This window comes from Bos indicus x Bos taurus, chromosome 1 (genome assembly GCF_003369695.1).
Source record: "Bos indicus x Bos taurus breed Angus x Brahman F1 hybrid chromosome 1, Bos_hybrid_MaternalHap_v2.0, whole genome shotgun sequence".
Lineage (NCBI taxonomy): Eukaryota > Metazoa > Chordata > Mammalia > Artiodactyla > Bovidae > Bos > Bos indicus x Bos taurus.
Window position 1 is genome coordinate 116,199,024 of NC_040076.1, and position 27,990 is coordinate 116,227,013.

Here is a 27,990-nt window from a genome sequence, read left to right on the forward strand (position 1 = left end):
ATTTTTGTTCAGAGGCTTTCCCTAGGGCTAGCTACTCATCCACAACATACTTAGTCCACCCTGAACAGAATGGAATGGAAAACCATTAAATTTTAGTTGTCTGTTTTTGTTTGTTTAGAAAAAAGCAATAGAAGAAACAACTACTCAACTCTTGGTATTTACATTGAATACATTTGTTTTTCTGTACCAACACATGGAAAAAAAAAAAAAGTACATATACGTTACCTCCTTAATGCATAAGTAAATTACTAACTAAATACCTATTACCGATTTACTAACTTCAAAAAATGTTCCACCTTCATTATTTTCATTTATCTTTCTCTTCATCCATGAAAATAACAAGTTTTGATTATATTTGATAGTTTTTTTATCTTTTTACTTCTTTGTTTGAATGTTGCATTCAAGAAAACACTGGAGTCTTTGAGAAATTTTTTGGAAGTTCTAAAATTAATTACAAATAGGAAAAAGTGATTTGATTATATAACTTTATCATCGTGGGAAGATCTTTTAAAAGAGTAAAAGTTGTCTTGTGGAATTCAACAGATTAGGGAAACTGGACACCTAAGTAATTTTATTTAAAATGTTCTGAAGGTTTATATTTATGTATAGGTGAAAACAAGTATATATATTTTCACAGATTCTCAAAAGCAACACCACAGGTTTCCCAAGTTATCAATCACCAATATCAACATATTTAATTCTGTTCTTTAATGTGCAGAATATTATCCTGAAAGATCTTTTATTAAAGATATTCTTATCCACTTTAACTCAAAATTTAATTAGCAGGAAGGTTAGTAAATGCATATTTTCCAACTAGCTATAGGAAGTTTGTCCTCCTACCACCACCACCACCACCACCACCACCAGAGGGATTTAGAAAATCCCTCTAAACACTGGGTCTGACTTAGCAAGGCCCAACCTGAGACTGGACACCCTGCTCCTTAAACCGTCCTCTGGCATTCTGGGTTCCAGCCCTCTGTGTTCCCTTCAGGTGAATCACTGTCTCATTCCTGCAGGTTCAGGAAGCGCTTTCCCGTCTACACATCTCACCTCCTCTCAGATGTGAGTCATTTCTCTTAGCAAGACAGCCAGTTGCTCCAGTTGTTCCCGAGCAGGAGGGTTGGAAAGGGCGCCCCAAAGGACAGTCTTTAGGCAGGTAGGGGAGACCTACCTTCTCTGGCAGGGGAGGGGGAAAATGACTATTTTTTTATGCTTTAACAAAAAAGCTACTTCCCTGCCAACTTTAGTTTCAAAGCTTATTCTTAATTGGCACTGAGAAACCTGTTTCGACTTGAAGACGCCTGTATTAGGTGAATGGACAGCCAGGCACAGCAATGAAAGGTAAATGAAATTTTTTTTTTAATTTATTTTCTTAAAAGCCATGGTTGGTAGGACATAGCACTAAGACTGTAATGATACCTCTGCTTAGATCTGAGATCTGAAGAGGAAGTAAGAGTTAGAAACCTAAGTGAATTAGATCCACAAGTCTTGTTTGGGAGGGAACAATTTCTGAAATGCGGGCCATTGTGCTTCACAGAATTTCACTATTCCCAGCTCAGGCAGGCAGGTTAAGCAAACCGTGTGTTATGCCTTCAAACGTGGAAACGATGTTAAGGAAATCACTTCTATTAAGTGAATTTTTAAATCACATTTGCTTTATTGGTTGAGTAAACCCCAAAGTCCATTATAATTGTTTCCCTAGACGCCATACTGAAATTTGTTTCATAATCTTTCATTCACTTTTAAAAGGAGATCAAAAGAAAAAAAAAAAAAAAAAGATGGGTTTTCTCTCCCAACTGCCTCATTTTGATAAAAGAATCTCAATCTTTTCATTGTAACACAAAGAACACGGCAATCCTTGCCCTGATTCCTTAAGAGATCATGCTAAAACATGTTTGGAAAGGCACTGAGAAAGCCGCCTAACTAGTGACGAATGGCTTAGGAACAGCTTGGGTCTGGTTCATGTTCAAAGTCATGGGGAGACTTTTATTTCATTCAGGGAATCAAGAAGGAAATTTGAACTCTTCTAAATTATAATAAGGATTTTTAAAGATAGGTGAGCATAAGGTAGGGTGATTTTTTTGATTTACTAGGTTAAGATTTATCTGCTACAGTATGTTGTATCATATTCTCAAAGTGGGTCTGGTTTCACATTAGGCATATTAACATTTTTAACACAGATTTTCTTTCATAATTCTGATTAGAGACTCCAATTTACTAGAAAAATGAACAACAAAAACTTTGGTTCTATATTAACAAACAGAGCTAGAAACTTTTGATTTTATACTATCATCTTTTTGTACTGTATTATTATTTCTGCCAGTTCAAGGTTGAAACTAGGAATCAAGGGGATGTATTCTCTGAGTCCTTCAGCAAAATCCTGTCCTAAGACTACTGTTTCTAACACCTATCTGAAAAGTGTTCTGAGTGTATGTGGCTTAAGGAGAAGAGGTTGGAGGAGCAGTCAGATGGTTGAATACCATATTTAAGGATATAGCCTAGAAAAGAAAAAGTGTAATTAGTCAGAAAATCCTATTCCATGAAGAGACTGAGTCAAAAATTTCCTGGCAGACAGAATACTGAGATGGTTTATTGCACTCCAGGATATAAGTGGGAGATGGAAAACTAAATTAGAGTGGATGTTTTTATTTAGCTGAGTGTTATCTGGCCTCTTCGGAGCCTGTCTGCTTTCCTTCCTTCTTTGATATCCTGGGGTTTCACTTCCTTTAAAAACAAAAAATATTCCACGCTTAGTCCTGTCCTCTGAGAAAATGCCACAGAAATTTAAGATAGAGGAGACATGAATGGCCATTCACTCTCTGCACTCCTATAAACTGAAGGGAAACTAGGAAAGTTCGCTCAGAGCCCAATAAAAGGGATGACGGTTAAAGCAGGAGAGCAGGGACGTGAAACCTAGGTGAAATCACCCGGGAGCATCCCACAGTCTCCACAGGACTGCTGCGTGCACAAGCGTGGGACAGGACTTTGGTTCAGAGCAGAAAGCCCGGCTGGAGATTGGATGCTGGCGATGCCAAAAGTTAGTGTGACTTGAGCAAGCCTCTTATTTCCTTGGGAGCTCACTACCCTCTCCCACAGTAAAATGAGGGGATTCGATCAGAGGTCACGAGAGACCCCTTGTGTGACTAAATTCCCCTGATCCGGGAGATGTACTGAGGCACTCAGGTTGGTTATCAAGAACCCAAGGCTTGAGCCAAATGAAGTTGCTAATGATGAGGAGGAAGACTGGTTCTGCCCTTTTCTGTCCCAGGCAGCTACATGATGTTCATCCAATCCCAGCCTCTTTAAGCCCCGGATTCTTCCTCTGCAAGACACAGATGACTACAGTCTCCTCTTGCTTCCTCAGGTGGCAAGTTTTGCCTCAGTAGAAAGGCAAGGGCCAACTGGAATCCCTATAGCTGCTGACTATCTAAAGATGAGAGGAGAGAGCAGAGGTAACCGAGACACGTGGTTTAGAACTAGATGAGAAGAACGCATGGAAAACATCAAGGTGAACAAGAAACAAGTTGCGAACCTGCTGTTTCAGGCCAATGATTGAAGTCCAGCCCTTACACAACTTGGCAACAATTTCCAAACTTTCCAACTTCCTTGTATGGCAAATATGGGCAGAATAGAACATTTATTCTTCATTTTGTATTGAAGTAGCACATCGTATCTTTCACTGACATCCTTATTAACCAACATGAAAAACTTACACTAAAAACGCATCTGAAGAGCACTGATAAGCCATCACATTAAGTCATATGTATCAGTGATTCCACAATTTCTCTTATAAAGCAATTTCTTTGACTTTTTTAAAGACAATTTCTAACAATAATTTCACACACGTCAGAAGATGGTAACTCTTAAAATGACTTAGAGCCTTTACAACACAAACTGTCCTTGTAAACTATAATACTAAAACAACAATGATTAACATGCACTGGTAGCTTAACATATGTCTAAGGCTACTGCATATCTTAACATAAATTATTTTTTAAAAGAAAAAACTTCACACAACCTTAAGATATACACTGCTGTTACTTCCATTTTACAGCTGAGCAAACTGAGGCTTCAGTGGTGAACAAGTAGGAAGCAGAGCTCTGAGCTTGACCCATGTCTGCCTGCAGACAACCATGCTCTCTGAGTCATCACTCTTTAGAGTTCCAAGTAAATTCTGTATTTGCTATCTGGGATCGCCTTGTCATCAGTAATTTAATGGGTGGGCTTCCCAGATGGTGCTAGTGATAGAGAACCAGCCTGCCAATACAGGAGACCCAGGTTTGATCCTTGGGTTGGGAAGATCCCCTGGAAGATAGCATGGCAGCCCACTCCAGTATTCTTGCCTGAAAAATCCCATGGACAGAGGAGCCTAGTGGGCTACAGTCCACAGGATCACAAAGAGTTGGACACAACTCAAGTGACTTAGCATGTACACACAATTTAATAGGTAAAATTACACAGATTTGTAATTTATTTACCATGCTACTTGACTGCAGTAGATAAGTGGCTGTCTCAGGCACGTCACATCCTGCAATCAAGCTGGGGCTATTACCTAGTTTTCACAAAGGAGACATCAGATTATAATCAATACATGAACCCCCGGGGTTGATCAGAAGTAGAAGCAAAAGAGTAGTTAAGCCCATCACTCAGACCAACTTGTGTTCAAATGCAGGCTCTGCCCTTACCAGGCCTCTAACCTGGGTGAGTAACAGCAACTGGTGTGTGCTGAAGGAACCTCTGCAAGCCTCAGTTTCTTCAACTGAAAAATGGGCAGACTGTTTTTACTACCATTCAGAAGGCATCTATATAATGAGTTCTTCCTAGATGCCAAGCTCCAATTAAAGATTTCGAGGCCTTGAAGGACATAATACTATGGTAAAACCTCATTCAGTCCTCAAATCAATCCTATATGAATGTTTTGCAGAAGAGGAAACTGAAGTATAGAGTGGTTAGATGACTTGCCCAAGTAAGTGGCACGTCTGGAACTTGATTCCAGTGTCTTTTTCACAAATTATCAAGGGACTTCCCTGGTGGTCCAGTGGTTAAGACACTGCGCTCCCAATGCAGGAGCCACGGGTTCAATGCCTGTTCAGGGAACTAAGATTCCACATGTCATAGCCAACTTTTTTTTTTTATTATTAATCTAAATAACTTAGAATAGTCTTAGGCACAAAATTACACAGGCAGTGCTTGCTGAACCCATGCTATTGTGAGTAAAAAGACAAAAACAGACCTTTCAGCTGCTAGAGGACGCACTGCCTGTAGTCTGGACATGCTCTCAGGTTAGAAATATTACTGGCTTTCAAACTCCACTTTTCAAGTCTCGAAGTCTAAAGAGATCCTTTGCTAAAAAATATCAAGATTCTGGTTGCTTTCAGAGTGGAAGCCAGAGTAATGGGGGCAGCAGAAACAAAATAATCCAAGGTCCCTGCACTACAGGAGCTTAGGATCTAGCTGCAGAAAGAATAATCATAGCAGAAAAACACTCGGGCTGTTAGCAGTCAGCTGTGTCTCACAAGCTGAGAGCTGACAGAAGAGACCCAAGAAAGGAATGCACGGACACAGCTGCCTCAAGACTGCAGGCATTTTAGGGCCTGCCATGCTGCTTTTGGGGAGGATGACCTGCCTGTCCAAACTTGTTCCTCCTCATACCTGCCAAACTCAAAGGTGAGACGTGAAACTGAAAACAAATCATCAATGGGCTTCTCAAAACTTAGATAAACAGACTAAAAGACAAGTTGGAATAACTTCAATTTACTGTTTACTGGTTTATTTTTAAAGACAACGGCCCTTCCTACCATAAGTGGGTACCTTGCAACTACCCCCGGCACACAGGAACGTGCAAACCTTAAATAAGCACAGCTGCACCGATTTGGGGTTGTTTAAACCAAACATGTTAAAATCCTGCAAAATGAAGACTTTGAGCAGGATAACATTTTGTACTGTGCCAAAACTCTTCATGTAGAACTCATATAATACACAGCAAAATGAATAAAACACTGGATCCCATTATAAAAGGTCACTATATTCATGGAATAAGCATATTATGATCACCGTTCAACAGACACTATGGTTTTACCTACTCAACATCAATATTCTCTTTTCCCTTTACCCTAAAAGAGTCATTCTAATTTTTTGTTACAAATATAAAACAAATACACACACACATATATATAGACATATATTGTGGTATGAAAAAAAAACTATTCATACCATGTCTACAGACAACAGTACAACACCTCAAGTATTATCTCCATTTATCATCTTAGGACCTAGAAACACTGAGTATCTGACTGGTACCCACTCATTCGGCTCATGCAAGACTTGGCATGGACACTCTTAGAACCAGTTTACGATCTGTATGAAACTGCAAGTCATACAGACACTGAACAATTGGCCAACGGAGAATGGAGTCTGAGAGGGCAAAGTTGAAGGCACATGATAAATGAGAGCCAGGGCGCCTAACACTTGCTCTGATGGCCTCCCTCGTCCTCCTCAATCCTGGAAGACACTCCCAACAACACAGTTGTCTTGCAACCAGGGTGACCAAGCCTAACATCTCTACGTTACCTTTCCTTACTACACCCCCAAAAGGAGATGGTGTATTTCCCACATGTCCCTTTCCCCCATCCTCTGTCATGAATTACACCCCAGTTGACTTTACACCAGGCAGGCACTCCCTCACATGGCTATTTATTTAGATCGTGCTAATCCCCCAAAGATCTGAGGTAGTGTACAGAGATGCTCAATATCAAATAAGTTCAAATGAATGCTAACAAAAATGGAGCCTGGGAAAAGCAATGGAGTGAAATTCTAAGCCACGTGTAAGATTAGTTCACCAAATGCATCAATTCCTATCTCAACTCTAAAAGGAAAACAAGAAGGCACACTGATACAGTTTCAATAAATAATAGTAGCAGGCCTAAAGGAACACTGGATTCCCAGATGGTGCAGTGGTCAAGGGGGGCTTCCCTGATAGCTCAGTTGGTAAAGAATCCGCCTGCAATTGAAGAGACCTGGGTTTGATCCCTGGGTTGGGAAGATCCCCTGGAGAAGAGAAAGGCTACCCGCTCCAGTACTCTGGCCTGGAGAATTCCATGGACTGTATAGTCCATGGGGTCACAAAGAGTCAAACACAACTGAGCGACTTTCACTTTCAGTGGTCAAGAATCCGCATGCCAATGCAGGAAACATGGGTTTGATCACTGAGTCAGGAAGATTTCCTGGAGTAGGAAGTGGCAACCTGCTCCAGTATACTTGCTGAGAAAATACATGGACAGAAGGGTCACTAAGAGTCAGAAAAGGCTGAGCGACTAAGCACAAGCATTAAAGGAACACTAGTCTCAATATGCAGCCTAAAAAGAACTTCTCATGAGTCCTCATACAGAAAAACAAAATTGTGTTCAACACCCAAAGAATAGATACAGTGAAAATGGGGGACCGCATGGAGGTATCAACTCAAAGCTCAGTTAAAGCCATCCTACGGAGGCAGACGGGAGAACACAGTTTTACTATATTGCTGTTTCTTCACAATTAATCTAGCAAAACCTCTCTGCCCTTTTCTCCCCAGTACTATTATTGTTGTTGTTTAGTCCAACTCTTGCGATCCCATGGATAGTAGCTTGTCAGGCTCCTCTATCCATGGAGGATTTCCCAGGCAAGAATACTGGAGTGAGTTGCGATTTCCTTCTCCAAGAGACCTTCCTGACCCAAGGATTGAACCCAGGTTTCCTGCTTGGCAGGCGGATTTTTTTTTTTTTTTTTTTAAAACCACTGAGCCACATGGGAAGCCTGTTCTAATCATCAAAAGTTCCTGAGCACTAGACATATTAAGTTAACCACATGAAAATGCCATTTGACCTATGAAAACACTTCCAAACAGTTCAACTTAATGCATCAGCATCAAGGAAGACAAAACCTTAAAATCTTTGAAAAAATATTCATCCCAAATTAACTACAATGCCATTAAGTTCTAAAACTGTATAAACTATCTCAAAGCTTGACTTACAAGCTCATCAATTTCATGTAAGAAGGAAATTAATGAATGAGGGGGAAATTGCTAAAAATAAGACTCAAGGTTGGAGCTGGTAGTGGGTACCAAGGCTCGAGGTACCCCAAGGTACTAGTAGAAACCCCATGGAGAGACCTGGGGCAGCCCCACCTTGAAATTAGATGTCACAAACTATAAGCCACAGACAAGCTTTATTTGGTCTGTCTTAATAAAGCTAAGCCAGAATTTAAAATTCATGTAATTTTATACAAAAATCCATTTTTACACTCTTGTGGCAGGTGACCTACACATCCAAATGGCAACAACCCAGAGCCTCGCCATGGAGCAACACTCCCCTGTTCACTGCAGCCCCCAGCCCCCCTGAGCACTTCTCTTAACACGCTGTTAGCTGTATTTTATTGGCCTGCTGATACTAGTGATTATTTCTTCTTATACCTGGCTCATTTTCCTGACATTAGATATGGGGCTTTATGTGGATTTGCATTCCACTGCAATAGTTCCCTTACTTCACAGTGGGCTGTTCAGAAATATCAGAGGACCAGTGTCTGCTCAGCTTTCCCCAGGTCTTTGGCCATGCCTTTCAGGAGACGAAAGTGAAAGTGTTAGCCACTCACTTGTGTCCGACTCTTTGCAAACCCATGGATGGTAGCCCACCAGGCTCCTCTGTCCATGTTATTCTCCAGACAAGAATACTGGAGTAGGTAGCCATTTCCTTTTTCAGGGGATCTTCCCCACCCAGGAGAATTAGGAACTGCTAATTCCTATTCTCTCAGTTCTTCCCGGGTTATACTGTGTTCAATTCATTCATAAAGAAAAAAGTAATTAACGCCAGTGAGGTTGACAGCAGGAACTACTTTAAAGAAAATGTGTTATATATATATGTATGTATGTATGTATGTATGTGGGTGTGTATGTATTCACACACACAGGGAAAATGAATTAAATGTGATGTCATATCCTCTTACTACATATGGGAGAAGGGGGATTGGTTGACTTTTAAATTGAAGTATTGTTGAGTTACAATGTTTCGGGTATACAGCAAAGTGATTCAGATATAGATAATTTTCTTCTGATTCTTTTCCATTAAAGATTACACAATACTGAATATAGCTCCCTATGATACACAGTAGTTGCTTGTTGTTTATCTATTTTATATATAATAGTGTATATCTGTTAATCCCAAAATTCTATTTCTTGTTTTTATGAGAGGAGAAAACGGGACACAGTGAGGGTTCGATGCCGATGAGAACTGCACAATATCCATTGGCATTGAAGATTTCACTAGTGAATCTTTACCACTGAAGGAGGGGCTGAAACAGAAGGAAGATGTGTCTGTTAGGTACTTGTCTTGTTTCATTACTTTAAACAGCATTACAGTTTGCTTAAACGGATTCAAAAAATTAGGGTAGCTAAACTTACACCCAATTCTATTGAGAGCAGCATTGAGGACACCTAACCCCTCAACCCACAGCTATACTGATGACCTGATTAGAATGGTGACCATGACAACCACCATCATCATCATAATGAAGAATAATTATGACCCTTAAGTGAGAGGGTCTTTGCCTCTCACTGACCCTTAAGCCATGGAATGACCCTCCAAACAACATCTCTGTAAGCCTATGAAAAGTACTATTTTTTCTTAAATAGGTTTGTAAATGGTAATCAAACAGCTAAAGACTTTACCTGGGGTCTTAGATTTTGAGAATTTTTTAAGGGAACAGAAGTTACTTGAAATGCAGTTTGGCTTAGAATATATTAATCCAATACCTCTACTCTTACTGGGAGTATAGCCTAAAACCTCTCGGACCAGTAAACTGGTATTAATAATTCAGAATTTCCCTACGCGTACATTAGACTTTGCCTAAACAGAACACAAAAATACACATTTCAACTTGGGAAATGATAAAATTTTACTATATGAGTAATAAGATTTTTATGAAGTGAAGTGACAGTCACTCAGTCATGTCCGACTCTTTTGTGATCCCCTGGACTGTAGCCCATCAGGCTTCTCTGACCATGGAATTCTCCAGACAAGAATACTGGAGTGGGTTGCCATTCCCTTCTCCAGGGAATCTTCTTGAGCCAGGGATCGAACCTGGGTCTCCCACACTGCAGGCATATTCTTTACCATCTGAGGCACAGGGGAAGATTTTTATTATTAAGCAGAAAAAATATTTGACATGAATTCCACTACTTTGCCATGAATTATATTACTGTAGCACTTACAGTATAAAATAGACTTGCACGTACTATCTCTTCAGATTCTCAGAGCATCTTTGGGAGCCAGGCCAAGCATCTATTATTTTCCTCATTTCACAAACAGTAGAGCTAAAATACTTTGCCCAGGGTCACGGGGTCAAAGAGAGAGTCAGCAGCTAACACCTGCTGACTGCACTGAGGTCCAGGACATTGTCTAGCCTACTTTTGAGGGGCCGCTGATCCGGCCAAGTAGCAGAGCAGAGAGGCAGCCTGTTCTGGGGTCACAGACACTGGACCTCATCTCCTGGCTTTGTCTCTCACTGTCTGTGTGATGTTGGGCAAGCTGCTGAAGCTCACTAAGGCTCCTCACCTGCACAATAACCAGGTCTGGGGTAAGGTAATAAGGAAGCACTAGACACAAACCCTGCCTTCAGGGAGTTTACAACCCAGTTCATGCCCTCCCTCATCCACTGCCCTCCCTCAATCAATCAATCAATAAACAATTAATCAGAGGTCACCTGGGGAAAAAAGTTAAATCTAAGTGTGAACCAAATTTTGCTTAATTGTAGGCTACAGATGTCAAGCGTTAACTTTGTAAAAAGAACTTCAGGGTGGTACCTGAAAAACCAGAATGAAGGCTGTTTGCTTGGCATTCCAACACCTTGGGTTACTGACTCCAAGCTTGCATTAATGAAGTGCCCTATGAATACAGTGACCTAATTCTATTACAAAAAGAAGTAAATTATAGCCAATGAGGTAACTTGTTTCTTTCCCAAGGCCTGGAACACACACACACACACAGTCTTAGGTTACAGGTGATTCCAAAATGCAAGAAATGCTGCACCTTCTACCAGAAGCTTCACATTAGATGGTTCTTGTGAACATTACACACAGGCAGCAGAACAATGGCACCATCCCACTGATATTCAGGAATTATAGTAGTATCCCCGTTTAGTATCTACCTTTTAGTACAGTTTTTCTCTAAGAAAGTGACAAAACACAAACAAAACCCCTCAGATCTGAAATTCTTGCAGGTCCAAATGTGATTCCAAATGTGAGCTTCTAAAGAACACACTAAGATGTGGAGGGCAAATTAAACTACAGCTCTGCCATGTGAGAACCGCCACCACCACCAAATAATCAGTCCAAAAAAATCATGAGCAGCTGAATCTAGGGAGTGAGCATTTAACTGGCATTTATCTTTCCCATCTTGACCAGAAGCACAATAATGAGACCCTGGGAAGCCAGGGAGAATAAAGGCATGGCTGTAGCCTGGCAGGCATGCCCGCTGGCCCTGCCTGCTGCACAGGGAATTTCCCAGTCTGGCACAGCAGCTCCCCATCCAAGCCAAGATCTAACCCAGGAACTATGGGAGCAAGGCTGGGTGCCCAAAGCAGCAGTTCCGGAGCCCTGGATGCTCAGCTTCCCAGCCTCCCCACTACCCCTCCAGGGCACAGCAGACACTTGCGCATCCTACACACCCAGGTTCAAGCTGCTCCACCGTGAGTAAACCTCTCCTTCCTGGAGACCCAGAATGTCAGTTCTCCCAACCATAAAAACAGTCTGATATGACCAGGAGGGTTTTCACGAAAAGGCCTTGGCAGAGGGCTGGGCACGGTGAAAAGCTCAACTGTGACAATTCATTTGTTCTCAGGGGTGCACTAAACAAGCTCACCTGCCACTATTCTTTCTGGGTTGTCGAGAGGTACCAGGAGAATCATTTGTTATGAACCCTCAATGTTGGTCACTGAAGCAAGAAAAGTGAGGAGTTGGCAGAGAGGGGCAGAAGAAGAGGAAGAAAGGCATGTTTATAGTCAACACAGACCACTGGATGATCCGTACAGGTCAAGTGTCATCACATAAGGATAAATGATAAATGAATCAAGAGTTGTGAAAGCTGGGGTCTATAGGATCAGGCAGGCAAAACTCCCGAGTGAGGAGGCTCGGGGAAGTTAGGAGAGGTTGCAGTGAGCTGGTGACCTAGAGAGCAGGTTCCCAAGGGGAAGAGGCAGCAAACATTGCTGGACGCTTCATACTCAGTTTGGGCAGATCTTTCTTAAGGTAAGAGGGAAATTTCCTGATGTTGTCCACATGGTTCAGGTCAAACCAAACTATACCTCCAGGTTAGAAGATCAGCAGTTCCTTCTTGGCCTCAACAGGGAACATAAATGCTGCCTCTGCCTTATCTTCCCCCTCCCACTTTCCACCGTCCAATACCAACTATGGAAAACTGCTGTGCACTGGGACTCTAGGGAAGGATAACGGGAAAACACGTGGATACAGCTTCAATCAAATCTGGTAGGAATTCTGATCCCAGCTATTACTAGCTCTGTCAGGGAATATTAATTCACATGTCTGAACCTCAAATCGTCCTGGCTGGGGAGGAAAAGAGGAATAAAACACACGTAGGGCACGGGCCACTGTGAGGGTTGCAGGAGAAACCAAGCAACAAGTTCAAGGCCTAAGATCAAGGAGACACTGAGGACATGTCCTTTTCTACTATTTCATTTCATTCATTTAAAAAGCCAGCTTACAACTAACAACAACACCGTTATGAAAATAGTCAAGGGTTATGAAAACAAGAAAAATATCAATGGTTGGCCCGAAAAAAAGCCAGAAGGTCTCTAAGCATCGATACTATCCAACCTCAGGAATGGCCGTGAAACCCAGACCTGCCACAGACACCACATTCTTGAGAGGTTTCATCAGCTCTCAGCTTGTGGAGCCGTAGGTGGCAGGACGGGGCTTCCGCCCGTCAGCAAGGCCCTGGACCCAAGCCCATAACTACGGCTGAAGCAATGTTCATTGCAACACCCTGCAGGCGCTGGGATGTGCACAGTATGCACAGCTGCTCTGTGATAAGCTGCACGGGGGTGGGGTGGGGTGGGGTCGGGGGGGAATGTCGGTGCTGCTGCTGAAGACAGCCAGCCAGCAGATGAGGATCAGAGGCAACTGAAATGAAGCTCTTGGGGCAAAGAGCTCAGTCAAAGGCCTCCTCACTGGGCGACTGAAACCACAAACCACACAACAGTCTCAGCATAAACAAGGTGGTAAGAACTCCATTGCACCCTGCGTCCAACCCATCAGTCACAAACTGCATTCTACCGTGTGCCTGCGACATGCAACAGGGGCTTGTAAGACTCAGACCTCACCCTGCACAGCTGTGCCAGATGCTTCGTGTGTGTTCTCATGTCAGCCTTGGAGTCACCCCCACAATGGATGCGTCAATGCACACACTGTACAGATGGAGAGGCGGGGACTCAGAGCCTAGCCCAGCACCACACCGCCACCCTACTCGGCTTGTCGTAGCGCCAAGGGTTGCTTCTCATTTGTTTTTAAGTCAAGTGAGGAAAATATTTTAAAATGTTAAGACATTAAATTAGAAGCTTAGCAGAAACTTCCATCAGTACTGTATCTATCTCTACCTCCCACCCCTCCCACTCTCTTTTTCCCAGGGTAGACATGTTTTTCTTTTTTGAAAGAGTTGTCTCAACCCTCTGTTATCAGCCTTCTGCCTCTGCCCCCCACACTCACACAGCATGACTTATGCAGCTCTGACAAAGACCAACAGTGACCTCTCTGTTACTGAACTCCATTCAATGGCACTCTGCTGTCCTAGGCCTCTCGACTTCCCTGCAGGATAAAACTAGTTACAACTTCTTATTTCGTCACCTCAAGTCTCGGTTCACAGGACATGAACCTTGTCTGATAATCCTTCCAGTTCTCTGACCACTCCTCTAGGCACTTCCCTTTCTGGAGAACTGCTCCTGAAAAACTTCAAAGTCAGCCCTCTCCTATTCTTAGTCTATTGGGCAGGGTCATCGTGGGCAATCGCACCCATTCCCATTGCTTTTTCTATCCCAGATCTTCTGTCAACTTTAAAAGTACACCACCAGCCAGGGCCACCTCCCCAGGCCCCAGACCTCAACTTCAGTTACTCAGTAGACATCTCCACATAGATACTACGTAGGCATCCTGAAATCCATGAAGCGAAATCTGAACTCCACCATTCTTCCACATGCTCCTCCTCTCATGGGCCCTCCTATCAGTGAAAGAGACCAATACCCACTGCCTAATACTAGGAGGCCACAACATTCCTCCTCCCTTTGCATCAGCGTCAGCATCCACTCATTCCTCAATGTGCCCCAAATCTGTCACACCTTTCTAGCACTTGAGGCCATCATCTCCCTAGCTGTTGACGTTATCTTGGGCCATGCTGAACATTTCCACATGCTCCTTTCCCATCTCACATTTGGCAAACCAGCCACAACCCAGGCATCAAAGCTCCCATGGAACCTCCTTGATCTCTGCTTCTGTTCATCAGGGGACACCACCATGTCTGGATTTCTACAACATTACCCCTCTTACTCTGTATTTTGTGGTTTAGTTACTTCTGGGTCCTCAACTAGATTTTAAATTCCTTGAGGGCAGAAACTTACCCTCCATCTTTATAATTCCCAGAGTTTGGAATATGAGTAGGCTTTGAGACAATAACCTCACAGAAAAGGTCAGATTATGGTCAACACTGATGGGGAGGTAGAGACTCCCAAGACAGGGAAAGAGGAGAAGACGGGAGATCATTCAAGAGCAGGAATCAGTATGAAGAAAGGCACGGGGTTAAAGGAAAGGCATGCCCCTGTGAGGCAACAGTTAGCATAAAGAATTCCTGATCGAATGAAAATGATCTTGAATTTCATGTAGGCAAGGATTAATGGTAACAACACAAGCAAAAGCTCCATTTACAAAGCATGCAATTTGTAAACATATATTCTAATTTAACCTCATAATGATTCTACAGAGGAGGTACAATTGTCATCTGATTCAGAGGATTAATTATGGAACAAGATTTCTCCCAAAGTTGAGAGCCACCTTTTAATTATCAGAACCCAGCATAATCTGGGTTCCACACTCCATAATCTCCAACACTAAAAACATAACTCCTTACATATGTTATCACTGTAATTTGAGAAGTTCCCTACCATACTGTACTTAGGGTGAGAGAGCATGATGATATGGGTAATTCAGAAAGAAGAATCTAACAAAAAGCAGCAGGAAGAATCTGAGAGGAGAGACGCAAGAAGCAGAAAGACCAGAGAGGAGGTCAGTACAAGGCCATACATAAAACCAGGAGGGCCCTGATCTGAGCAGCAAGATGATGACAGAAGCAAAGCAATGACATTGTAACAGAAGAAGTAGCAAGACCAGATAAGTGACTGACCAAGGGAGAACAATCCAACTCAGTACTGAGGTTTTAAACTCTCTCGATCAAGAGCTGAAGCAAATATTCATAAAGAGGGATGAAAGGAAAATGGCTTCTGGTGAAGAAAGGAAAAAAAGTTAAAGTTTAGAGATGCTGAGTCTGAGGAACACAGATGATACAATGAACAGAAGTTTACAGAAGGAAGATTATGGAAGAGAGGTGATGGCTGATCATCCAAGGAGACATGAACACTCTGGAGAAAACCAAAAAGAAAAAATGAGGATCTATGACCCCAATTTGGGGAAGTCATTCATCTAAAGGAAGTGGTAAAAGAGATGGAGGTGACAAGAGGAAACTCTCACAAGCCACTTGAGGAGAATAAAGTATTTCCCAAACCTGGAAGACAAATTTGATTCCAGAAAATCCACGTATCATGTCTGAACTAATTAAGACCCAACTCGTTCACATAATTTCAATGGGAATTAAGAAAATGAGAGCATGGACTCCCCCAAAGTACAAATCGCCACCCACAGCCAGGGTCTCTAGATTCTGAACCAAATTCTAAAAGAAGAAACTCATAAATGAATCATCCAGATCACTGAGCAATGCCCCACACCTACATCAAGGGGTGGAACTCTTGCTAAATGTACTTTGCATTTTACTGTCTTCTTCAAGACATGATAAGGAATGTGCTTATAAGGTACTTTTCCTTGGTCTATAAAACTCATATTATTGCACAGTGAATTGCTAGCCTGTATCTATTTCTTTTCTGTGCACTCTGTTCCTTTTTAACTTCGTTCAGGTATAATTTACATACAATAATTTTCATCCATTTTAAATGTACAATTTGATGATTTTTGATTAATTTATAGTCGTGAAACCACCATCATAATCCAGTTTTTCTCACCTTAATAAAATTCCTCACCCCCCCTTACAGTTAATCTCTCCACATCTACCCTCAGCCCTTACCTACTTCCCACCTCTATGGATTTGCCTCTTCTAGGCATTTCATTGAAATGGTATGTGGTCTTTTGTATCTGGTTTCTTTCCCTAGCACAATGTTTTTTAATTCATCCATATTATAGCTGAATTTCACTCCTTTTTATTGCTGAGTCATATTCCATTCTTGGACTATACTACCTTTGGTTTATCCATTCTGTTGACTATACTACCTTTGGTTTATTCATTCATCAGCTGATATTTGGGTTGATTCAATTCTTTCAATTCTTAGCTATTATGAATAACACTATTAAAGACATTTGCATCTATGTCTCTGCATCGATCTATGTTTCCATTAGTCTTGAGTAGATACCTACAAGTAGAATTATCGGGTAAGATAAATGTAGGTTAAAGTTTCTAAGAATTTACCAAACTGTCGTTGAAGTGGCCATATCATTTCAAATTCTCACCAGTAATGTATGAGGGTTGCAACACTATATATTTGGCAATACTTGTTACCATCTTTTCCATTTATAGCCACTCTATAGTCAGGGAGATATGAAATCGTTATTTCATTGTGTGGGTGTTTGTTGTTGTTTTTTTTAAGAGATATTTATGTATGTATTTGATCACTCCAGGTCTGAGTTGCAGCACACAGGATCTTTAGTTGCAGCATGCAGGATCTAGTTCCCCAACCAGGGACAGAACCTGAGGCCCCTGCCCTGGGAGTGTGGAATCTTAGCTTTTGGACCACCAGCAAAGCCCCCATTGTGGTTTTTATTTGAATCCCCCTAATGACTAAAGATACTGAGCATTTTTTCATGTGTTCTTGATAAAATCTCTATACAAATCTTTAGACCACTTTTTAGTTGGGCTATTTTCTTTTTATTAGGAAGCTGTAAATGTTCTTTGTATATTCTGAATTTAACCCTTTATCAGAATAAATATGATATGCAAATATTTCTCCCAGAATCTTTTCCGTGTCCTCCTCAATGACTGTCTGCTATCTATTACTGTGACTGTGGCTCACCCACTAGATACTGCTTTTCCTCCACTGGGGATAAGCCATACTGGATTTCTTGTTATCAAGTAAAGTTTAAATGAAGTCAAGAAAAGGAAAACCACATAACTTTCCCACAGAGAAACATGAAATTAGAGATGTCTTTCATGGAAACTCCCTGAAACGTTTCCATCAGAAGTTAGATTCAAGAAAATAAGGTGTACTGAAATCTAAGGGTCATTGTTATAACGTTTAGAAAACTGCCTCAATCCCAGTAAACTTTAATAAAAGAAAAGTAGGGTTTCACCTCCTTGCCTTACTTTTAAAAGACTGCAACACTGGCACCCGAAAAGGAGGATGTCTAAGAGGGTGTCTATTGTCGATGCTCCATAAACCAATGAATACTTTTTGACTACTATGTACCATATACCCTGACGATTCAAGGTGAGACATGGACAGGGCGTCTAAACTCTCAAGAGATGACTGGTAGTGGGGAGGAAATCACTGAACATCTGGACACCACTTTTTCCATCTACTACCAAATCCAGCATCCAAATGTCACGTGCCACTAGGGAACAGAAGAGAAGGACAAAATAACAGAGAAAGAAACACATGCCTCTCCACAGGCTGCCCAATTCTTACATATGCTTTTGCTTTGAAAGTACTCTGAGCCTGCTGACCAGTAGACATAACTGCTTATGCAATCACTAGATTGCTTTAGACTTGGAGGGGTTGAGGTTACTTGGGGTCTCTCTGCAGCTTTGTGGTATTTATAAGCAATATTGCTGAGGGGGCATGAAGGTCTCACGCAGTTTCATTTCATGAGAAACAGTGTGACTTCCCCTAGAGTGAATCCTTCCCAAAAGACATCTGACTTCGGAGAAACACTTTCCAAAACAGTTCCCAGGATCTCTTCTCTCTCTGATGAACACCTGAAGGAAGTCAGAAAACAGGGAGCAGGCTGCTGAAGGAGAAGTCGGGGGCACCGTCACAGTTTAACATGCGTTGAGTGCACGTACAGTCTCGGGTAATCATGAGGAAAAAAGACTGTGAGCAATCTGAAGCTCAGAAAGCTTTGAGGTTTTAGCCAGAATTTCAAAAACTAGTGACTCAAAGCCAATATAATTATTCACTCCTAGCCAGACTTTGAGGTTGGATGGAAAACAGTTATCATAGAGAAATACAGGGACTTCAAGATAAAGGTTCAAGCAGTATTAAATTCTGAGTGGGAACCTATGTTTGAGGAAAACACAGAAGCCCATGTAAACCTGAGTTCCACTGGGGATTTTTTTTAGAGCCTTCCAGTCTAGTTAGAAAAAGGTTAAGGGACATGATAAAGTCACTCAGCTAGTTAGTGTAAAGCCAGAACTAGAAGCCCAGAGAGTTTAAGACTGGGTACTGAAGGTAGTTGAGTTTATAAAACTCTTAACATATATCGCTCCGAGATCTTTCAACTTTTAACAATCTCCAGTTGCATTTAAGAGTCATCAGAGATACATTTAAATACATGTGCTGAGCTTCATAGAGAAGGAAATGGCAACAGACTCCAGTGTTCTTGCCTGGAGAATCCCAGGGACGGGGGAGCCTGGTGGGCTGCAGTCTATGGGTCGCACAGGGTCAGACACGACTGAAGCGACTTAGCAGCAGCAGCTGAGCTCACGTCAATGGGGTTGGGTAGAATGAAGTAGAAGAAATATGGCCAGACACAGGCTAATGTGTCTTGAGAAAACTCTTGGACCCAGGTTCTTATGGACTATGTCACATAATTCTTGTCACAATTCTGTTGTATGATTATTTCCACTCTCATGTCAGAGAGGAGAACACTGAGTCACAGAGATGTTAAGTAACTTTTCCGGGGCCACACAGCGGCATTCAGATGGTGAAGGCTTACACAGAAATGTCCCAGGCTCCCTGGCAGGTGGAAAGAACACACAAAAACAGACAAGTCTTACATGGCACAGCTGTTCATAACAAAAGAGTAGGCCTTTTCTGAATCAAGAGGCATTTTTTTTCTTTTTCTTAAAAGTGAAAATCAAAGTACTGTGTATTCAAATTCCTGCTCAACTGTTTTTTCTTTTTTCCCCTAGAAATCAAACCAGGAATAACCTATGCTGACCCCTTGACTGAATTGTCCCCGAGTGTTTCCTGACACAGATCTTTGCTTTCAGTCCCTCACAACTAAAGAATGGGGCTCAACTTGACACTTGCAAAATTACCAGGTAAGCTGTAGGGGAAAATGCAAAGAAAATCCTACTTGATCAATAACAGTTATTTACACCATGTGTCAATTCAGGGGTTTTGGTGGTTGGCAAATCAATTAACAAAATAAACTTGCATTTATCCTTGCCTTCATTAAATGTAAAACGGCAAACATGCAGGATGGCATTGCCGAGAGAACTCTTAACTTGCCATCACTTTGTCTTAAGCTGTTTCATCTAGAGATGATCTCTAAAAGGACAGAAAGATTAAACTAACAATTGGGGAAGTCTTTCAGCTGAAACTAAGGTATATATTACTTACCACATGGAACAGTCTAGACCAAAGACAACATCTACCTGCACTACTGGGTAACTAGAACATGATTGTGCAGGGCAGCTGTACCAGGTCAGTGACACCTGGTCGTCTGCATGACTTTGGTATTTCATCCCCACCTGGCAGGTACAGCAGTGACATATGGTTGATGCTTTCACAGTTGGTGTCAAAATGTGACATGGTCCCATGAGCAACAGTGGATTGTCTCCAAAAGCAAAAGGAACAAGGGTCTCCATCACATTTCATTCAGAATGTGACTGCTATTCATGACACAAATCAAAATTATGGCCTGACATTGAGACAGACCACCTACTAAGTACCAGATACTGTGCTTGAAATGTGCGCAGAGCATGTTTAAGTCTCAGAAGACCCAGCAAAATGGCTGCTATTTATTCCATTTCACAAAGCTAAGAAGTGACTGAACCAGCATTGTCAAAGAGGACTTTCTAAATGGTATGCTAAGTCACTTCAGTTGTGTCCGACTCTGTGCGACCCCATAGACAGCAGCCCACCAGGCTTCCCCGTCCCTGGGATTCTCCAGGCAAGAACACTGGAGTGGGTTGCCATTTCCTTCTCCAATGCATGAAAGTGAAAAGTAAAAGTGAAGTCACTCAATTGTGTCAAACCCTCAGAGACCCAATGGACTTCAGCCTTCCAGTCTCCTCCGTCCATGGGATTTTCCAGGCAAGAGTACTAGAGTGGGGTGCCATTGCCTTCTCCATCTAAATGGTATAGATGACCTTATCTGCAAAGCAGAAACAGAGACACAGACATTGGGAACAACTACATGGATACCAAGGGGGAAGGGGATGGGGAGGAACTGGGAGATTGGGATTCACACACATACACTATTGATGCTATGTATAAAATGGATAACTAATAAGAACATACTAGATAGAACAGGGAACTCGACTTAATGCTCTGTGGTGACCTGAATGGGAAGGAAGTCCAATAGGGAGGAGAAATATATATGGCTGATTCAGTTTGCTATATAGTGGAATTAGCACAACATTGTAAAGCAACCATACTCCAATAAAACTTAATTTGAAAAAACATTAACAAACAGGACTGCAATGCCCTTGATCTCCACTGTCCAGTATAGGAGCCACGTGGGACTAATGAGGTATCTGACCACAAAATCCATGCATTTCTTCAGCACACACAGTACACACACAATCCCCCTTACACACAAACACAGGCAACCACAGCCCCAGCACACATAACACAATATCACTCTCACACCTTTGCATGCATGCTCAGTTGTGTCCAATTCTTTGTGACCCTATGGAGTGCAGCCTGCCAGGCTCCTCTGTCCATGGGATTTCCCAGGCAAAAACACTAGAATGGCTTGCCATTTCCTTCTCCAGGGGATCTTCCTAACCCAGGGATCGAATCTGCATCTCCTGCATTAGCAAGGGGATTCCTTGCCACTACTGAACCTGGGAAGCCCCACCCTCAAACACACACTGGCACAAAATGATGATTTACTTTGGTACTAGTGTTATTAGGTCATTGCCTTTGCTAACTTAATTTAAAAGGAGTTGGAGCAAGAATGCAGGGGGAAAATAAAAAAGGAAATTTGACCGTAACTCTCCCTCTGTAATCAAGCTCTGCACTAAATAACACAGGGAATAACATCCAAGGAAACAAGGAGTGTGTGAGATATGAGAAAATAGCCTTTATGCTGTAAAAAACAGCTTCAAATCTTTATTAATTGAATCACAATTATACCTGTCATTAAAAATGTTTCCTAACTCAGCCAAGTTCTTTACTGACAGCAAAGAACCACATGATAAAACCTCCTGGGTAAAGAAAGCCACTCACTAAATGGACGTTGTTCCTGAGCAGGAACACTGCAGAGAACTGCTTCTGGGCATAGCCACAGGCATTAGGAAAACTGGAGGCAATAATATAGAAAAGAAATGATGGGAGGTAGCTGGCAGGAAGGAATATGCCATAGTCTTAATTCTTAAAAAAAAAAAAAAAATCAAGTGTCACAAAAAACTCTCTATATTCAGTTTTGAGCCTTCCAGAGCAGCCCACAGATGACTGTTCCCTCTACTACCATAGTGTTTCATAGAATAACCCATAACAGGTTTTAACCACTAGTTTGTTTAAGCTGCATCATAAATGTGAAATTTGCAAATGAAGTAATAACCAAACCCAAGCCTATTCCACTGAAGTAAGAAGTCCTGTATTCCAAAATGTTAATCTCATACATAAACTAAGGATGCAAATACTGTGAGGTGACAGGATTGGCAGACACTCTCAAAGCTACAAAACAGTTCAATCATTACCGTGAAAAGAGGTCAGTTGGCCTTGGTATTATTTATGACTCAGAGTACACATCAGGACTATTTCTGACATTCTGATTTAAGACTAACTTTAATAATAACCATAACTGATCAGTAAATCATTATTTAATAAGATTGCTTGTTCATACAATTAAAACTTTAAAGTATATAATGGACACAAAATTCCTAATCAACACAGACAAGTAGGGGATCCTTCTATCCCACAATGGACAGGCATAGCAGATCCAGGGAGCTAACACTAAGATTTGAAATACTCCATGCCTACTATGTACGCTGGGCTTCCCCGATGGCTCAGCGGGTAAAGAATCTGCCTGCAATGCAGGAGACACAGGAGACTCCGGTTCAATCCCTAGGTCAGGAAGATCTCCTGGAGAAGGGAATGGTAACCCACTCCAGTATTCTTGCCTAGAGAATCCCATGGACTGAGGAGCCTGGCGAGCGACACTCTAAAGGACTGAGAGACTAAACACACAGTAGGTATCTGTGGCCAGTGATCCATTCTATTTGCACTCACCATGGCTTTGAAAATCACTGTTACAAGGTATAGCCAGTGTTTCAGGAGATGGTGTAGCTGCCCCTTTTCGGTGGGGTGCCTCAGTTGGACCACTCATCCTAATTAAAAGTTACTTGTCCTCTCCATACTTCCTTTAGGTGTCTATTCTGGGTTAGATGAAAGGGACTGCTAATAGTTTAATTGAAGAAATTAATTCAAGCAGGTACCTTAATCCAGGTAAAACTGCATATCTTAAGAAGCTTCTAAGGTTATGGATGCTGATATGTATCTGGTGGTACAGAAGCAGCCAAGACGGAGACACTTCATTAAGTCAAAATTGGCTTGAACGATACTGTTTAAGACAATATTTGAAACTGGCAACCGTGATACAGATGGCAGCTGAATCAGGCATTTTAAACTTATAAATACTATGGGTCTCATCATAACAGGCTAGTCCAGGTATAAATTACCAGCCTGTTTAAGGATATTTAAGCCAGGGAAACCAGTTTTTAAAAACACTTCTAGCAGAGAATAAAAGGGAAAGAATTAAACAGAGGACAAGGTTACTTGGGAAGAGCCTATACACTTAAAATTTCAGGCAGCAATTTAAGAACCTGTTTTTGGATTAAAAATCATCCAAACTCTCTTCCTTGGTTCACTTCTTCAAAGAAGGAAAACAAAGTACATACTACGCTGCCTGTCATGTAGGGAACTGAGGGCTAAAATCATGCTGTTAGCCCTAAAACAAAATCATTCCATAACTGTCATTATAGTAAACGTTATTAGTGAGACGTGAAAATTCAGAAATGACTTAAGTCACAACCCAAAAGTTCACTTGTAAACAGTTTCAGTTTTCAAAAAAAAAAAGCAGCAGCAGCAGATAAAAGTAACCATATGCCCAGGAGATTTATAGGGGGAATGACCTGAGGGATTGCAGACAGCTATGCAGGTCCAACCCCTGTGGAGGAGAGACGAGCACAGGGAGCAAATAGGAAGATTCATATTTCTGTGTAGTTGGAAGGAAGTTTTGACCAGACTGACGAAAAGTGCTCCAGCCAAAGTCATCATCAGAGGAACCCCTACTGCCCCAGGAGCAGGCTTGTCTTAATGTTCCTACTGTGCTCAGTTACTAGTTAGGAGTGATCCATGGAAGTGTGGCATCAGCAGGAAAACAGTGCTGGGCTCAGAGCACTGAGCTACAGCTGCCCATCAATTACTTTCCCTGCAGCTGGAGATCTGAGAGGCCCCTTCTCATGGCTGTCACGCAAACCCAATGTTCATAAACTGTTTCAATGATTATGTGATACAATGGTAAGGCTCATGAACTCAAGATTTCAAAATAGCAAAAGGTTTAAAATTTTCATATTCTTAGCGTAATAGGTATAATCTAGCTTATAAATAAAAGTAGGTACCAGGCTGCAATTATTTTTAAAAATTGTCCTCCTTGATAATAAATTTAAATACTAATGACAATTGTCCCTTTCTGTCTTTCTTCCTAACAATGCTCCCTAAACTTTTTTAAGTATTACCCACCCTCCCCCCAAAAAAACAAAATGACCTCCTAGTTTTACTCTTTTGCATTTCAAATAGCTTAAAACTGAGAGAGAGAAAAAGATATTTCAAAGAGCCTGCCAAAGACTGCACTAAAATAACTACATGCTACCCTTCTGTTGTATGAAATTTTTAATTTGCTGCTCCCCAGTTTATTCAATTTGTAATTATATCAAAACTGAATTAAAAATTGAGTCAAGATCATTTTCACTGGTATATTTATTTTCATTCAAATGATTAGCACAACCAACCAGAAATTCACATTTTACTCAAAGGACTTGGTGAGAGAAGTGGGATTCAGGGGTGAGGTCACTAATATTTTTTAATGTTTGTGTGTTTGTTTCTTTATTGAACTACAGCTGATTCACAATGTGGTATTAGTTCCTTGTATACAGCAAAGTGATTCTGGTGTACAGCAAAACAAAATACATATTCTTTTTCATATTCTTTTCCATTATGTTTATTACAGGATACTGAGGGTTGCTCTCTGTACTATAGAGTAGGACCTTGTTGTGTGAGACCACCAATTCTTTAGCCACTCAAAACATTAACAGTGCACTAAATAAAAAAAAAAAAAAAAAAAAAACAGTGCACTAAATAGACTCTTTAAATTACTAAAGACATTTTTTAACTAGCCCGAAACATCAGTACTTCAGCCTGTAAGAAAGCCTGGCTTGAGTAGGGCATGCATGCGAAACATGAAGTGACCTCTCCCCACTTCTCCTACAGATAATGAGCTGCATGGCCCAGGGAATCACACCCCAAGTAACACAAGCGATGGATCTGGAAAGAACACCACCGTTCACAACGAATTCGACACTATCGTCTTGCCTGGGCTTTACCTCGTTATATTCGTGGCAAGCATCTTGCTGAATGGTCTAGCAGTATGGATCTTCTTTCACATTAGGAATAAAACCAGCTTCATATTTTATCTCAAAAACATAGTGGTTGCCGACCTCATAATGACACTGACGTTTCCATTTCGAATAGTCCATGATGCAGGACTTGGACCTTGGTACTTCAAGTTTATCCTCTGCAGATACTCTTCGGTTTTATTTTACGCCAACATGTATACTTCCATTGTGTTTCTCGGGCTGATAAGCATTGATCGCTACCTGAAGGTGGTAAAGCCATTTGGCGACTCTCGCATGTACAGCATAACCTTTACAAAGGTTTTATCTGTCTGTGTTTGGGTGCTCATGGCTGTCCTGTCCTTGCCAAACATCATTCTAACCAATGTCCAACCAACTAGGGAAAATATTCATGAGTGCACAAAACTTAAGAGTCCTTTGGGAGTGAAATGGCATAATGCCATCACTTACGTCAACAGCTGCTTGTTCGTGGTTGTGCTGGTGATACTGATCGGGTGTTACATTGCCATTTCCAGGTACATTCACAAATCCAGCAGGCAATTCATAAGCCAGTCAAGCCGAAAGCGAAAACACAACCAGAGCATTAGAGTGGTCGTGGCTGTGTTCTTTACCTGTTTTCTACCCTATCACTTGTGTAGGATTCCCTTTACTTTCAGTCACTTGGACAGACTTTTAGATGAGTCGGCACACAAAATCCTGTATTACTGCAAAGAAATGACACTTTTCTTGTCTGCGTGCAACGTGTGCCTGGACCCAATCATTTACTTTTTCATGTGTCGCTCATTTTCAAGAAGGCTATTCAAAAAATCAAACATCAGAACAAGGAGCGAAAGCATCCGATCACTACAGAGTGTTAGAAGATCCGAGGTCCGCATATACTATGATTATACTGACGTGTAGGAATTCAAGGTCACCAGGCCCACTCTTGTTTGTCAGCATGTACAAAGTGTAAATAAATGTGTATTTTCATTATCCTTGCTTGAGCCCATCAAAATGTGGATGAAAAGAGAACTGAAATGTTATGAATTTGGGGTATAATTTGGAAATGAGGAAAACATTAAGGGATAAGGAAGAAAGTGAAACTGACGAGATGGCATATGGCTGAGCAGCGAGGATCATGACTCAAAGTTTAAGGAGCAGATTTCAGGGGCAGCAAAGGCCACAGCTATGCCAGTGCTCTGCAGTCATCTTCCAGGAAGTACTGATGCTCTGAAGCCACTTTTGCGAGGACAGGAAGTAGAGAGAACTCTGTTCGACCTTGATCCTTAAGATTTGGGAAAGATAATGCTGTTTTCAACACAGCTCATTTGTTGCAGATGTAACTGAGTAAACACAGATTGCTAGGTTTCTCTGTCATTGTATCTATGACCTGCTCACAACATTAGCCACAGTCCCGTGTCTATGTTTACATTTACGCACATTAGAAAAACTTGCACAGTGCAGGAGTAGGCAAGGAGGTTCAACTGTATTTTTTTAAGCAATACACTTGAAAAGACTCAAGTCACTTAACTGATTTTAAACTTAGGTTATTTCAGAGAAGAAAAAAGTATGAGTATTAAGACAAGTCAATTTTGATGAGACACTGAACATACAGTGCCATTTTTATACCCCTGTGCTGCGTTTGAATTCCTATGTGCTAGGGGCAGAGAACAGAAGATGAAGGCTGCATTAATAGTCAAGTACATATAGTGTATTTAAAAGCCATCTAATAATCTTTATTTTACAAAAACTATAGTTTTAAATTATATCCCATCTCTAATAGGAATATCATTCGTTTTAAACCTTCAGTTGTAGAGCTCAATACATCAAGTCAAAAAGATTAAGGGTAACTTAAAATCTTAGAATAATTTCTCCTTCTTCAATATAAACCTTTGAACCTTCATGCTTTTTCAAAGCCTTCCGCTGCCTGACCATTGTCTAGGTTCCTAACATGGGACAAGGAGCCAGGGGAGCATTAAAAGACCAGGCATGAAGGCATGTTTGCTGATGAAAAGGTATCACTATGGTTAACGAAGACAAAGCAGACGTACATGTATAACACAGTGCAAGGCTTCATTTTATTTAGACTCGTACAAACGATCTGCAAAATTCTGAAAAGCTAAAGTGAGCAAAAAAGAAGGAAGCAGGTCCCAAAAATAACTCAGCCTAACAGTGACTACCAAGGTTAGTTAGGTTCAAGAACAGAAAAGGGGTCTAATAGGTGAGTCAGGTTTAACAGAAGGGATAGAAGCAAAGAGGTTAAAACAACTGTCTAAGGACCTTTATCAGTATCTATTGCTCCATCAAGATTCCAATTCCATAAATTCCAGGGGATCTACAGTACATGAATTAATACACATCTCTGTTGGACACGTGCCTAGCTACCACCACCTGCTGCTCCTTTTGTTCACTAGCTAGGTTAAGACAGCCATGCGCTACACTAGGTATTTAAGAAGACAGTTTGAAAGGCTAATTCCTTTCTCCATTTTCCTCATAACACCCAGGCTGAGTTACAGCTACCCTATATAAAAAGGAGGAACAATGCTGCAGCTGGGAAAACCCTCAGTACAGGGTGTCCTAGACTCTCCTTCCTCTACTTGGCTCTACATCACAGCTCACAAGTGTGTGTGTGTGTGTGTGTGTGTGTGTGTGTGTGTGTGTGTGTGTCCTCTACTTGGCTCTACATCACAGCTCACAAATAGTGTGTGTGTGTGTGTGTGTGTGTGTGTGTGTGTCTGTGTGTGTGTGTCCTCTACTTGGCTCTATATCACAGCTCACAAATAGTGTGTGTGTGTGTGTGTGTGTGTGTGTGCGTGTGTCCTCTACTTGGCTCTACATCACAGCTCACAAATAGTGTGTGCGTGTGTGTGTGTGCTCTACTTGGCTCTACATCACA

At 41.5% G+C, this 27,990-nt stretch overlaps 2 protein-coding genes across 3 annotated transcripts in view; one reads left to right on the plus strand and one right to left on the minus strand.

Annotated features, from left to right (window-relative positions):
- The window catches only part of MED12L (mediator complex subunit 12 like), a 368,061-nt gene that overhangs the window by 120,819 nt on the left and 219,252 nt on the right, over positions 1 to 27,990 (minus strand). The window lies entirely within an intron of this gene.
- On the plus strand, positions 899 to 27,990 carry GPR87 (G protein-coupled receptor 87). Its single transcript, XM_027543489.1, has 3 exons — positions 899 to 1,341; positions 19,440 to 19,571; positions 24,973 to 27,990. The coding sequence occupies exons 2-3, from the start codon at positions 19,538 to 19,540 to the stop codon at positions 26,013 to 26,015; spliced, it is 1,077 nt and encodes a 358-aa protein (XP_027399290.1). The 5' UTR covers positions 899 to 1,341; positions 19,440 to 19,537; the 3' UTR covers positions 26,016 to 27,990.

Coding starts and splice junctions, on each gene's coding strand:
- GPR87 (XM_027543489.1), top strand. CDS start 19,538: ATGGGGCTCAACTTGACACTTGCAAAATTACCAG. Junction 19,572..24,972: donor GACACTTGCAAAATTACCAG/GTAAGCTGTAGG, acceptor CTTCTCCTACAG/ATAATGAGCTGCATGGCCCA.